Source organism: Euprymna scolopes, chromosome 30 (assembly GCF_053919585.1).
Source record: "Euprymna scolopes isolate OS-2025 chromosome 30, ASM5391958v1, whole genome shotgun sequence".
Lineage (NCBI taxonomy): Eukaryota > Metazoa > Mollusca > Cephalopoda > Sepiida > Sepiolidae > Euprymna > Euprymna scolopes.
Genome location: NC_136511.1, coordinates 82,261,068 through 82,276,776, shown reverse-complemented (window position 1 = coordinate 82,276,776; position 15,709 = coordinate 82,261,068). Strand labels below are relative to the sequence as shown.

Below are 15,709 nucleotides of genomic sequence, written 5' to 3'. Positions count from 1 at the left end.
AAAATGCTATCTGAACATAAGGACGCTTTAAAAGAACAATATGCAAAAAAAATTCCGTTTGAAAAAATGCCACAAAAACGGAATGCTTCATACTGTTTTTGGACCATCTTGCATGAATTGAGCATCAGTTTTTGAGTGGCATAAGAGATTCAAGGAAGGCACGAAGTTTGTGAGGGATGATGAGAGGTGTGGGAGGAGTAAGGAAATCAGAACACCAGAGTTGATTGGCAAAATAAATAATTTCATGGATAAGGATTGTCGTGTGTCTATAAAAACAATACATGCACAGTTTGATGTCAGTGTAGTGACTGTACACACAATTAATCATGAGGAACTGAAGATGTGGAAGATTTGTGCAAAGTTTGTCTCAAGAGTGTTCAGAGAATACCAGAAAGAAAGATGCTGTCATGACAGCAAGGAGATGATCAAGTTGATCAATTCATATTCTACAGTTCTTGATGTTCTGGTAACCTGTGATGAAAGCTGGATCTACTGCTATAACCCAGAGACCAAGAGACAGAGTTCTTAGTGAAAGCATGATGGCTCTCCCAGAGTTAAGAAGACCAGACAGACCAAATCCACCCAAAAACTTCTGATGATCCCTTTGTTTGACAATATGATCTATATGCACTGAGTTCCCACTCTACAGACAGTCAACAAGGAATACTATGTTGAGGTTTTAAGGGTTGGTTGGTTGTTTTTATTTTACTGCATATCAACCCTTTTCGGGTTATTTAATGCCGAATCCAAAGATTTTGAAGAAAAGATTTTTTAATAGAATATATTTGTTTTTTTCAAGTCGGTTTCTATTTAACCCATAGTTGGAACCCTAACAGGTACTACCATTCCGGGTCAGAGAGAACCTGGGAGCAATGGTAATTAAAGGGTGGCTCCACACTCCCCCAAGCCGGGGCCTCACCACTGGATATAGTTTAAGGTCATAGGTTTTAAGGGAGTTCAGGAAAAGATTCCATTGGAAGAAGCCAGCACTCTTCAAATCAGATCAGTGGCATTTCCACCAGGACAATGCACTAGTCCACAACTCCATCCTTGTCACAAACTATTTGACCACGATGGGCATCAAGACAGTTCATCACCCTCTCAATAGTCCAGACCATGCCCTCTGTGACTTTTAGTTATTCCTTAAGCTCAAGGAAAACCTTAGAGGCTGTCGTCATGAGACAATTGCGGAGATGAAAGAAGCTGTGACAAGGGTCATTGACACGCTCACACAAGAGGACTTCCATGGGACCTTCCAGAAGTTGTTGGAATGGTACAAGTGCATTGCAGCCAGAGGAGATTACTTCGAAGGGGACTAGAGTTTCATGTGTGTACTACTGATAAAAGTGTCCATATGAAAAAAGTCTGGAAACTTATTGAAGGCACCCTGTATTTATTAAAAAGAAACACAATAAAAACTATTTTTTGTATGGATACTTTAAGAATCCACAAAAAAAATTAATGCATGATAAGTCTTAAAAGAATCCAAGATTAAAAAAAATGGATATTCCATGGTGTAGTTAGGTTAAATGAAGAAAAGTAGAGGCACAGTTGTAAGATCCAAGGGAATGAAGAATGGTATAATCCAAACCAAGCAAACTTTTTAGTTTTCAATCTATGTGCTAAAAAGCAAAATTTATGACTTCCTATAAATATTTCCTCTGATGAGATAGGTCATTTATTGAAAATCCATGGATTAAGGAACAAACTCTAAATTTTGTATTCTTTGTCGAATAATAAATTTGTCATAAATCTTTTAATTTACAAAATCTAATTCCAAATGTAATTTTTTTCATTTACAGAATTTAATTCCAAATGTTCATTTATACTATTTCTCCATCTCATATATTGATTTTTTATTTGGCTGGGATTGTCTTGTAAATATTGATATTAATATTTATATGGACTTTAAGTTCACAGTATTATACAATCTGTAATTTGAAAGTATTTCAAAATTTCACTTGTGTGACTTCCTTCAGTCTTGACAGACTATGGATACCCACTGTAAAAGTGCCTGCATGTGAAATTTGTGTGGCAAGAGCTGCGCAGTCTCCAACCACACCTCTCCTGAGTTAACAGTGTTGCATATCAGTGGCAATTAAGGTACAGGACGACTGGAAACAATGCCGATATGAGCGGAGAAAAGATACAGTGCCTAGAATAACCAAATGGTCACCCATCTGGTACTAACCAGGCTCAACGTTGCTTGACTTCGGTGATCTGGTGAGAACCAGTGTATCAACGTGATTATGCGGTATATTTTCACTTAATATACACATATAAGTCAGTGGGTAAGATTATTGTCTTCAAGTCTAACGTTAACAAGTTCTTGATGAACGGTCCCCCTAAGTAATCCAATTTACAAAATTCCCACTACTTATGTTTACTATGCTATAATCACATTGACTAATGTATACCCATTAAGCCTTATCCTCGAGTGGTCTCTGGGCCTTGATAAGTGGTGATTCCTGCGTAAAAAAAAAAAAAGATTGTTCTGTTGACATGCATGGTGGAGTTACTTTTTTCATCTCCTCTGTGTGTCAAATTCTCCTCCTTTTCTGGCTTTCTTTCAGCCATTATCTCTAACCATTTGTTAGATGGGTTCTAGGTGTTTTCATTATAACAGTTAATTTAATCTGTGAAAAGATTTCTGCAAATAAGCATATTTAAGAAATATATAAATATATTTAAAATATCAATTCACAAATATTCTTATTTATTATGTTTAAAAAAAATATTTTGCTTTCAGTATTGATTATTTCTGTAAAATGTTTTGAGGTACATTTTCAATGGAGTCTTCAAATTAACTAACATTGTTTACGTTCAAAGCTGGAGTTTGTTTGGATCAGTAGATACACAATTTTGTCATTGTAATATCTACAAATGTTGTCACTAGCGTGTTTATGACATCAAAAATAAAAGCACACTTTTTCCATTGCAACCAAACGACTTTTATAATTAATACTTGTTTTGTTTATAAACAATAAAAATACTAATATTCATCCAATTGTTGCTGATGCTCACATTTGTTTCAATATATACTGAATTTACTCATTTAGACTTGTGTGTAAAGAAAAAAATGAAAAAAAAAAAAAGGGCTAGTCTGAATCAAATATCGATATATCATGCAGATTGCTATTTGGGTCTAATTTTCAAAATACAATAAGATAATTTTATATGCTAGATTATTGCACTTTCTGTTATATGTAAAAGAATAAATTGGAAATTATCATTATTAATGGTGATAATGGTAACTGGGTCATGCCAGGCAAATGGATGATGGCAAAATTCCCAAGGACATTCTATTTGTTGAGAAAAAAAAAAAAAAAAAAAAAAAAAAAAAAAAAAAAAAAAAACTGAAGCAAAATAAAATATATTTATGCCAATACCATATTGGAAGGTAAAATGAAAAGAAAAAAGTCTAGCCTGAATCAAGTATCAACATATCAAATGAATTGCTATTTGGGTCTGATTTTGAAAATCTAACAAGATAACTTTATATGCTAGAAAATTTCACTTAGTGTTATATGTAAAGGAATACACATTAATACATATTAATTTTGAAACAGAGGCAACTCATTGCTAGAGATTATCATTATTATTATTATTAGTAGTAGTAGTATACTTAGTATTGCACAAGATTATTATTATTATTATTAGTAGTAGTAGTAGCATACTCAGTATTGCAAGAGATCTTTATGCTAATTTTAGAGCAATTCTACACACTTATTTCATATCTATCTATAAAAGTGAACATGTGTGTGTGTCTGTCTGTGTACATTTCCCTACACAATAACTATCAATTTTTAGTCTACAGACTCAAAATTTGATATACAGGGTACTGACATTTGGGAAAATCTTTGTGATCGGTTTTCAGACAGAAATTTGGCTGTTAAGGGATCAAAGTTCAACGATTTGACCTTTGAGAACTCTACCAAACTCCTCTGACAATTTGGGGTTTGAACACTTGAAATTTTAGATATAGGTTCCTTGGACATGGATTTAACTTAATAACTTGATTTGATCCCAAAACAATAAATATTAAGGGATCATAATAGGGGTCAAAGTTATTAAAATTGACCGTTTTTTTGTTTTTTTTTTGCTCAGCATACACCTCCAAACACCCGGGCAACGCCGGGCACCCATGCTAGTATATCTATAAAAGTGAACATGTCTGTGTGTGTGTCTGTATGTGTGTGTACATTTCCCTATGCAATAACTGTCAATTTTAAGTCTACAGGCTCAAAATTTGATATACAGGGAACTGAGATTTGGGAAAATCTTTGTGATCGGTTTTCGGACAGAAATTTGGCTGTTAAGGGGTTAAAGTTCAACAATTTGACCTTTGAAAACTCTACCAAACTCCTCCGACAATTTGGAGTCTAAACACTTGAAATTTTAAATATAGGCTCCTTGGGCATGGATCTAACTTAATAACTTGATTTGAGCCCAAAACAATAAATGTCAAGGGATCATAATAGGGGTCAAAGTTAAAAAAATTGACTGCTTTTTTTTTTTTTGCTCAACATACACCTTCAAACACCCGGGCAACGCCAGGCTGAAATGCTATAATTTTGATACATCCCAAGATATTTAGCATGCCAAGAATCCCCCAAACAAAATTTAGTGCCATTTTGACCAATAGGTTTGGAGTTTATAAGTGTTTTTAATATTTTCAGTATCAGTATTAACATAACCATTTGCATGTTAAACCAAGATACCACCTGGAATCACATATTTTTACTAATATTATTTTATATTATTATTTTTTTTTGTTTATGTAAATAAGTAGGGCTTCAAATTAAAGAATTGTTTATCTTGTGCTTAAAAATATGCAAACAATTTAAAATTTAAACTAAATGATTTCATTGCATCCCAGGCAATGCCAAGCAGGTACAGCTAGTCCTTATATTTTTGAAACACTAGCATTTCAGCCCGGCGTTGCCCGGGTGTTTGGAGGTGTATGTTGAGCAAAAAAAAAAAACAGTCAAGTTTTTTAACTTTGACCCTTATTATGATCCCTTAACATTTATTGTTTTGGGCTCAAATCAAGTTATTAAGTTAGATCCATGTCCAAGGAACCTATATCTAAAATTTCAAGTGTTTAGACCACAAATTGTCAGAGGAGTTTGGTAGAGTTCTCAAAGGTCATATTGTTCTACTTTGACCCCTTAACAGCCAAATTTCTGTCCGAAAACCGATCACAAAGATTTTCCCAAATCTCAGTACCCTGTATATCAAATTTTGAGTCTGTAGACTTAAAATTGACAGAGACACACACACAGACGTGTTCAGTTTTATATATATATATAGATTAGAATTACACATCAATATAAAAAAAAGGGAGAGAGAGAGGAAAAAAAACCCTAAAAAACTAAAAAAAAATAAAACATAAACAAAATCACTTACTTTTAATTTCTTATTATTTTTCCAACCTCCTGGTCTGGGCTGCCATGTATAAACTGGTGCTTTAGACTTCCTTACTTTCTTCAGAGACACTGGTTCTTCAAAGTGGACCTGTTTCTTTTGAGGTACTTCATCAGGTAACACTGAATATCTGGTCTCAGCCTCAAGTTGCTTGAGGGTCACATCGATCATATCCAGCAACCTATGAAATTTTATTTATTGAAATATTTCAATTACATATTGGTTTTTTCTTTTCATAGATTGAGACCATCAACTTACTTTAATCTATATATATAAAAGACAAAACGGCTGCGTGCATTTTTGTATGTCCAAGAAAGGTTTTTTTTGGGAGGGGGGGAGTGTTCTTGAGAGGGTCACTATTTTGGAGAACTTTTTATATACTGCCTACATGATAATATGTATGCTTTGCGAATACACATCGGCTCTACATTTATTTTGATTTTCCTAAACTAAACTTGTTTCCTTCAATAACTAGAAAAAAACTCTACCACCAATAGCAATGGCTAAAGACTCTTTATCTGAAAGTACATCTTTTAAAGTCCTTGGCCTAACGTTCACTGGAAACATGAGTTGGAAAAATTACATTGAGAGCATTGCCAGGACCACTGCGAAAAAGGTAGGTTCTCTCTACCATGCTAGAAAGCTACTAATGCCCGAAAGTATCATCTACCTCTATAAGGCCACCATTCACCCATGTATGGAATATAGTTGCCATATTTGTGCTGGTGCATCTGCTACTAGTCTCTAACTCCTAGACAAGGTTCAAAAAAGAGTCGCCAACCTGATAGGTTCTGAACTGTCATCTAAGCTTCAGCTTCTGTCCCATCGATGAAATGTAGCATCCCTTTGCCTGTTCTACAAGTACTTTAATGGTGAATGCTCCGACGAACTGCAAAAAAAAAGCTAAGCACCAAATTCCCATAGATGAAAATTTTAAAGAAGTGATGACGATAAACACACCTACAGGTCTGTTAAGATGGAAAAGGATGCTGTATGGCATAAAAACGGCAAGTGCAATATTTCAAAAATCTATTGAAAAAGTAATAGGAAATGTTGAAAATACCATCTGTTATCAAGACGATATATGTGTTGGAGATTTAAATGAAGATGATTTAAAGAAAAAAAACTGAAAATATACTGAACCAGCTAGGAGACGCTGGTGTGACAGTAAATACAAAAAAGTGTGTAACCAACAGTAATGAAATATCATTTTTGGGTTACTCAATATCAAAGGAAGGAATCTCTCCAGATGAAGCACTAATAGAGATAATTATGAAAGTGGCTACACCAAAAAATAAAAAAATTGGAGTCTTTCTTGGGTTTGGTAAATTTTTATAAAAAATATGTACCAAAATATAATGAGTTGACAGAACCATTTGCGAAGAAAAAAATGCAGAGTTCATCTGGTTAGAACACCAACAGAAAGCCTTTGAAAACTTAAAACAGATTCTGGTGAAAAAGCCGATAGTACAAATTTTTTACCCTAAGAAGGACATAACTAACTACTGACGCTAGTGAGCATTCTGTATCTGGTATTTTGTCACAAGATGGTCATCCCATAATGTATTTATCGAGGTGATTAACAACAACTGAACACAATTATTCTAATATAGAAAGGGAGGCACTAACCATAGTGTGGACAACGGACAGAGCAATACAGTTCTTGATGGGGAAAAATTCTTGTTGAAAAGTGATCATAGACCACTAGAATTTATTTTTAACCCAAGAAAAGAACTACCAAAAGTTATAACGTCCAGAATATTATATTGGGCGATCAAACTGATGGCATTCGACTTTGACATTGAGTATGTTAAAGAGAATACGATACCGCACGTTGATGCCTTATCTAGATTGAGGTTTTATAGAGAGGATAAGGACAAAAAACGACTAGGAATTTGAAAACACATTCCTTCAACTTGTAGAAACCGATGTAATATCTGTAGATAAAATGGACACTGAAACGACAAAAGACCCAGTGTTAAACAGAATAGTGTTGAGATTAAAAGAGAATCGCTGGGGAAATTGTTCAATGGCTTAAAGACCATTCAAAGAAATAAGACATAAACAGACTATAGAAAATGGAGTAATATGTAATGGAGACTTGGTAGTTCCCCCAGAAACACAGAGGAGACAGGTTATAAAAAGTGTACATGATGATGTACATTGTGGAGTAGCAGCTACGCAAAGAAGATTAAAATTAGATGCATGGTGGTCGGGGTACTCAAGAGACGTAGACGGCTATGTAAAAAGATGCACAAAATGCACAGAACTCAGGAATTTCAAACAAAAGAAAATACATGTGTGGCCCCGTGGAGCAGAGTACAGATGGATCATGCCTATGTCAATGAGATAGGACTATTATTAATATTAGTAGATGCATATTCAGGTTGGCCTGAAGTGGTGAGAGTACCTGATAAAAAAGTACCACTGTAAAACAAATATTAAGAGTAATATTTTCGAGAAATGGGATACCGAGAACATTGGTGACGGATAATGCGCCAGAATTTGTGGATGCTGATTTGCATGAATGGTTAAGAAAAATAGGATGCAGACCTTACAAGACCCCCTCCCTACCACCCTGACCCCCTCCCTACCACCCTCAAAGTAACGGGATAGTGGAAAGGATGGTCCAGATGGTAAAGAAGGGCATAAAAGCATGCGTGCAACAAAAGGAGAAAATTGATGCTTTCCTACCAAGATTATTACTAAGTTATAGAACAATTCCGCATGCAGGCAGGCCAGAAAGTCCATCTGCCTTAATGGGCAGACAATTAAGATCCCCTTTAACTATGTCATATGCCACAAATCAAAAGATGTGGTACAAAAGAAACAGGAAAACAGAAGCGAAAACAGCAGAATTTATTATGCAGAAAAGACATAATACTGCAATATTAAATAAAGAAAATGCGAACAGTGTTCTAGCTCATGGTGACCAAATAAGATCCCAAGGAGAACAATCGGATGAGGAAATGCCTTCAGAGCTGCCCATTATTGACGTAACAGAAGAGTTGCTGCAGAATGAGACTGCGGTGGAAGCATATATATATATATATATATATAAAGTTTGCCAATTATTAATTAATGCCTTAATTTATTAATTAAGGTATTGAGTTTGCCAATTAATCAATCAGATTCTTTGTTATTCCTGCTCTTGTTTGCATCAGCTAACAGCCAGGCTTTTATCAGACAAAAATCAGCTGGCTTCTATTTCACCTTTTTTGTTCATTTTTGAAGAGAGAATCTAATTGGTTAGCTAACAAACTTAATACCACACACACACACACACACACACACAATATATAAACACACGTTAAATCAATTCCATGCATTAGTTTGACGAGTCCTTACAAGAATGAAATATGAAAAATTCTGTGTAGCTTAACTGCCATATATATCTGAGTTAATATTAAAAAATATATATTGTTTTAAGATCTATAAATTCCTTATAATATCATTCAAATTGTTTCAAATAACAAGCTCAATAAAGTTAAGTTTCGAGCTTGGTTGCATCCCAAGTACCAAAAGAAAGAATCAGTCCATAATCATAAATTTAAATATTTGGTGAATTTCTATATTTTTCTTCTATCATCTTACACACGTTTCATAACACATAAATGAAAAATAATTGTCTTTGGTTTTATTTGGCTGCTCTTCAACCACAATTAAATATTAATAAAAAACAGACACAATATTCCAGAATATTCCAAAATAAGACAAAAACGAAGAAAGGCAATTGATAAAGATGAGAAGAGCTAATCAAAATCATAGAAAACTCACTTTAAAGATGACCATCAAAGAATTCCCCACCAGTCCCATCAAAAGAAAAAAAAAAGAAAAAATAAAAAACTGACACTATGGTGGAAGATTATAAAGCCATCATCTTAGATTTAACTGCCAGAGCTAAGATTGTCAATTTTTGATTCCAAGATTAAAACCGAAATATATAATAAACAATAAAACCAAATAATGTAATAAACAACCAAAAATTATGATTGTGGACTGCTTCTTTCCTTTAGTCATTATGCTGAGTCTGTGATATATTGAAGTTAGTATTCTTGAGAATTTAAACTGCGTTTTTTATTTTATTTTATTATTTATATATATATTTTTTTTTAAATAAAATGTGCAAAGCTCTTTAGACTATATATTTCGTTTTTAGATTTGTATAGTTAGGTTTCCTTTCTCTTATCTATTTGCCTGTCTGATAACAAAAGTACTTAAGCTGTTTTATGCATCTTTATTTTTATATACAGGGGATATTCCAAAAGTAATGACTCCTATTTTTTTAATCCGCCCGAATGGATCAGAGGGGATTGCAAATTGCATTGTTATGATGACTGAACTTATGCATTCATGACCAGAAAGTTTCATCTCTCATTAAGGGTGTGAGACTAAAAAAAAGCAATCCCTGCCATGGATGTGCATCAGAAGCAGAGATGTGTCATTGAATTCCTCCATGCAGAAATAACTGAACTGATCAGCATTCACTAAGCTCCTGTTGAACATTTATAAAGCTGATGCAGTTGTTGTCAGCACAATTAGGAAATGGATCTGTCAACTTCAGAGTGGCGACAGATTTAAGTGACAAAGCATGTTTTTAACTTTTACAACTGAGTCATCAAAAGAGGCTGGCAAAAGTGCATTGAAAATGGTGGTGAATATGTAGAAAAATAAATTCTGGACCATAAAAGGTAGCTCATTTCAATGGTAACTCTTCAATGTTTTAGTTTTTGAGCTAAAATAAAAAAATAGACAGCATTATTTTTGCAGCGATCATAATTTATATGCTAACTAACATGTCACAGAATACTTCTTAAGAGTAAGGTTAAAATGGTATTATAATACTTATTATTATTTATTTACTTATATTATTTTTAAAATTTTTATATATTAGTGAAATAGTAACTGGATAGTGTCTACATTTTGCATTTGAGGAAGTGGTATTTTCAATTGGAGAGCTATGCATTTAACAGCTCTCCCATTTTTAAATCGCCAAAACAGCCTCATGGTAAACAGCTGATAATTTCTGTTTTCTACTTAACTTAAATTGTTAAATAGAAAACAGAAATTATCAACTGTTAACTATGAGGCTGTTTTGGTTTCTTGTTTTTTTTTTTTTATTGTTATACAGTTGAATTCCCTTTTGTAATTGTGAATTTTCCAGTCAGTTTATGCAAGTGCTAAATCTGCAATATGCTGATCTTAGTATCCCGATTAAAACTGCATTTTTTTATTTTATATTTTTTTTTTTCATAAAATAGGCAAAGCTTCTTTAAACTCAATATCTGTGTGAGTGATGAAACAATAATAAAATAAATACGTAATCTGCATGAATTAAAATATCCTATTCAAGCATATCTTACAACTGGGCAATGCCGGGCAGCCTGCTAGCAATCACACATATATATAGTTTTAATTTGGATCTCATTAATCGATAGAGAATTATCTCTATAATAATAAAAAATGTAATCTGCATGAATTAAAATATCATATTTAAGCATATCTTAAAACCAGGCTTGTTAGTAATATTTAAAAACGTTATTCATTCTTTGACCCTAATTTTGTTGAGTTGGATGGGGGGGGGGAAAGAGGGGTCTGTTTTCCAACTATTAACTAAAGAGAAGTAACTGATTTGTGCGTATAGTGTGTATGTTCAGCGAGAGGAATGGGCTGGTTGGAGAAGAAAGAGAAGGGTGGGGGTGAAGTAGGGGGAGAGAGAGGGAGAAATAGAAGTCATATTACACTTTTGCCCTGTATAAACTGAGTGGCTTGTTAGTATAAGAAGAAAATGTAAGTTTTTTTTTTTTTTTTTTTTTTTTTTTTTTTTTTGCTTAGTCATAAGTAAATTTTGTACAATTTTAAGAATTATAATTGTTACCTTTTTTTCCCCCTCAAACAAGACACATTGTAACTGAGATGTAAAGGGATACTATGAATTAGGGGCCATAGTTACAGAAGCCACCTGAGTGAAAGTTGTGCAGTGAGATGGTTGTTCATATTACATTTAAATTTTTGCATTTTGGTACAGTCTTGATATACAGTGAGCAAGGAGGAAATTCTGAAAGTGAACAGTATGAGGGAAAAAGCTATGAGTAGAAAGTTTTCCAGCATCTGGAGATATACAATGAAGGGGTGAGAATTTGCAAATTTTTGAGTTGATTGGAGTGTATTATGTCACCTGGGGCATAAGTTTGTCAGAGCATATTCCATTCTTTCACTTGTGGTGATGAGACAGGGGCTAGAGCTTGGTCGATAATGTGAGATCTAAAAAATTAGAAGCTCTTTTATGGAGATGACGACTTTATTAGCATTTATGAAAAGTTTTCTAGTATGGTAGAGGGAACCCACCTTCTTGCAGCAGCCTTGGTAATATCTTTTATGTATTTATTTTCAGTTAATGCTACATGTGAACATTAAGCTGAGTAATTTAAATGATGGAAGGTGCTATTAGCCATGGCAATTTGTGGTTGGAAAGGTTTCTTATAATTGTTAAAACAAAGGAGCTTTCTCTTAGTCATATTAAATGCTATCATCCATCTATATCTACAAGGATTGCCTTGGATATGTGTGTGTTCATTTTATTCACGTGATGAGAATAGAGTATGGGTGTCATCAACAAATAAAAATCAGAAGCTCACAGTATTAATCCTGGAGTCCCTCAGGGGTCTATCTTGGGCCCAACTCTTTTCCTGATCTACATTAATGATCTTCCAAATCACATCCTTACATCATTTGTAGACATTTATGCTGATGACACTACCATTTATGGTAGCACATCTAAGACAGTAAATGACCAAGTTCTCTCTGATTCTCTCTCCTCTGATCTTGAGCATGTGGTACAATGGGGAAAGGAGTGGCTGGTTACTTTTAATGCATCTAAAACCAAGCTTCTATCTTTACATCATCAACATTCTGATCCACATCTGGCATCAATTGAAATGAATGGCTCACGTCTTCAGGAGGCCTCAAGTTTTGACAAGCGTCTGGGCTTGACCATTACTCCTGATCTTAAATGGAACACGTACATCTGTTGCCAAGGCCGCTGAAAAAATGGTGGGATCTTTCTATCGATTCAGTAGATATCTCACTGCTGATGCAATTCTCTATCTATATAAGAGCCAGGTACATCCAAGGATGGAATACTGTTGCCACATCTGGGCAGGAGCTGCTAGAAAGGACTTGTCCTGCCTTGATAGATTTCAAAATAGACTTCGTAGCCTCGTAGGAGATGTCCTTTTCTCTTCCCTGCAACCTCTATCTCACAGAAGAGATGTTGCGAGTTTGTCTCTGATGTATCGTTATTTTCATGGAAAGTGTTCAACTGAACTTCAGTCTATGGTCCCCCCTCGCCAAACTTTCACAAGAAACACTCGTCTAGCTGAAAAAACTATCAATAATTCCCCCCACTCTTTATCTGTGCCTAAACCTAAACGTAGACTCCATGAACAAAGCTTCTTTCTTAGAACTGCACGCCTGTGGAATTGTCTTCCATTTTCCTGCTTTCCGGCTGACTACAATATGGTTGTCTTCAAGTCTAACGTAAATAAGCTCTTGAAGAGCCGTTTCATATAAGTTATCAAATTTACCAAATTTTCATTACTAATGATTACTATATTGTCCAATTTCTACTGTACACTCTTTAACCCTTATCCTGGAGTGGCCTCTTGGCCTTGATAATGTGGTGATGCCTATGTATGGGGGTAATCAAAACATAAGAATAAGCGAAGTAAATATTTTTAAATATTAAATAAAAATTCAAAAATCGAAAAAAAACACAAAAAAAAACTAACGTAAGGCAAACGATGGTAAATGCAAAAACCGGAAAAAAAAAAAAAAAAAAAAAAAAGAAAACAGAAAAATGAACGTTAAAACTTCTTTAAAAATCTGAAAAAAAAAAAAAAAAAAAAAAAAAAAAAAAAAAAAAAACATGTGAAAAATGGCTTAAATAAGTCTGTTTCAATATTAAAATTTTAAAAATCGGTGGGTACCTGGCGTTGCCTGGGTGTTTTTGGGTGTGTGTGGTCGGTCAGGGGTGGGAGGTGTTAATGAAAACCTAAGAATAAGTGAAGTAAAAAAAACCCAGAAAAACGAACATTACGTGAAAAATAGCTTAAATAACTGTTTCAATATTAAACCTTTAAAAATCGAAAAAAAAAAAAAAAAGAAAAAGACATCTCACACCACAATTCGAACCCAAAACCTTTAGATAATGACCCAGTGCTCTAACCAACTGACCTCGGGGGGTACCCGGCATTGCCCGGATGTTTAGAGGTGTGTGTGCTCGGGCGGAGGGGGGGGGGGTAATCAAAACATAAGAATAAGCGAAGTAAATATTTTAAAATATTAAATAAAAATAAAATATTATATAAAAAAGTTAAAACTTAAAAACATCAAAAAAAAAAAAAAACACAAAAAAACTAACATAATGCAAACGTATATATATATATTATTCCTTAATTGGAATTCATTTTTGAGATGAGCATTTTGAGATGAGATTCAACGTTGTGAATAAACAAAACCAATAAAAGATAAAAAAAACAACAACTAATAAAGATGAGAATAATAGTCTGAAATAAAAATAAATTAATATATAATGCTCATCTCAAAAATGAATTCCAATTAAGGAATGATATATATATATATACCAATCGGTACGGACCAGACTATAGAAGATCAGATAAATAAAAGTGGATTTATAAGATCAAAGAATCCAACCTTGATTGCCCTTCGGGGCCCGTGGCGCAGTTGATAGAGACGTTGAATCTCTACAGTTCCAGATGAACATTGTCTGAAGATAGCGGTTTCAATCCCACCCAAAGCGTGCCAGAGGTTAATTGGCCAAAATGTGGTGAGACGACAACAACTACGGATGGCAGTGATGGCTGAGAATGCAGTTAGGAGATTCAAAGTTCCTATCCGTCGCGGTTACCACCTGACGAAGGCCAGAGGAATAGTTGGCCGAAACGTTGTGAATAAACAAAACCAATAAAAGATCAAAAACAACAACAACTAAAGATGAGAATAATAGTCCGAAATAAAAATAAATTAGTAATGCAAACGAACGATGTTAAATGTAAAAATCAGAAAAACAAAAACAAAAAAGAAAACAGAAAAACGAAAGTTAAAACTGAAAAATAAAAACCAAAAAAAAAACAAAACACGTGAAAAATGGCTTAAATAGCCCTGTTTCAATATTAAAATTTAAAAAATCGGTGGGTACCCAGCATTGCCCGGGTGTTTTTGGGTGTGAAAACCAAAGTAAAAAAAAAAAAATACGTTAAAAAAATCTGAAAACACGTTAAAAATGGCTTAAATAACCCTGCTTCAATATTAAAATTTAAAAAATCAAAAAACAAAAAGAAATCTCACACCATGATTCGAACCCAAAATATTTAGATAATGACCTAACTCTCTAACCAACTGAGCTAACACAACGTACATGAAATTGTGTCAGTTCTTCAAATATTTAAACTAAATCAGGTTATGATGTCGTCTGACGCATGCGTAGAACCAATCTCGTCATGAGAGGACGGTTTTTGCTGACCCCCCCCCCCAGGAAAGTGTTGATTTCAGGGTGAAAAAATTAATGTTTTTGGCCAATTTTTCGATATTTGTCGGGCGAAGGATGGAGCTTTCATATGAGACCAAATTTGTGAATTGTTGTTCTGTCTGTTGAAAGTTTTTAGCAAACATACATACATGCATACATTTTCGCTTTTATATATATATATATAGATAGATAGACATATATTTTCGCTTTTATATATATATAGATAGATAGACTAGCGGGGGTGCCTGGCGTTGCCTGGGTGGTTAGAGGTGTGTGTGCTCGGGCTGGGGGGGGGGGACATAAATCAAAACAAAAGAATAAGCGAAGTAATCACCCTGTTTAAATATTATAAAAAAAATGTTAAAACTTTTAAAAAAATCGAAAAAAACAAAAGAAAAAAAACATAACGTAAGGCAAACGAATGATGTTAAAATTTCTTAAAATCAGAAAAACAAAAACAAAAAAAAGAAAACGCGAATGTGATGAAAAAAAACCCCAGAAAAACAAACGTTAAAACTTCTTTAAAATATCTGAAAAATGAAAAAAAAACATACGTGAAAAATAGCTTAAATAACCGTTTCAATATTAAACCTTTAAAAATCGAAAAAAAAAAGAAAAAGACATCTCACACCACTATTTGAACTCACAACCTTTAGATAATGACGCCACACTCTAATGAACTGAGCTAAGAGGACATCGACGAAATTAGGTCGTTTTTTTAATATTTAAAAT

At 33.8% G+C, this 15,709-nt stretch overlaps 1 protein-coding gene across 2 annotated transcripts in view; it reads right to left on the bottom strand.

Moving 5' to 3' along the window:
• Positions 1-15,709, bottom strand: part of LOC145254858 (centrosomal protein of 95 kDa-like) — a 100,284-nt gene that overhangs the window by 43,614 nt on the left and 40,961 nt on the right. For both annotated transcript variants that reach the window (XM_080113713.1, XM_080113712.1), the window contains exon 10: positions 5,410-5,608. In XM_080113713.1, the coding sequence (XP_079969839.1) occupies positions 5,410-5,608 (199 nt within the window). The remainder of the gene's footprint in view (positions 1-5,409; positions 5,609-15,709) is intronic.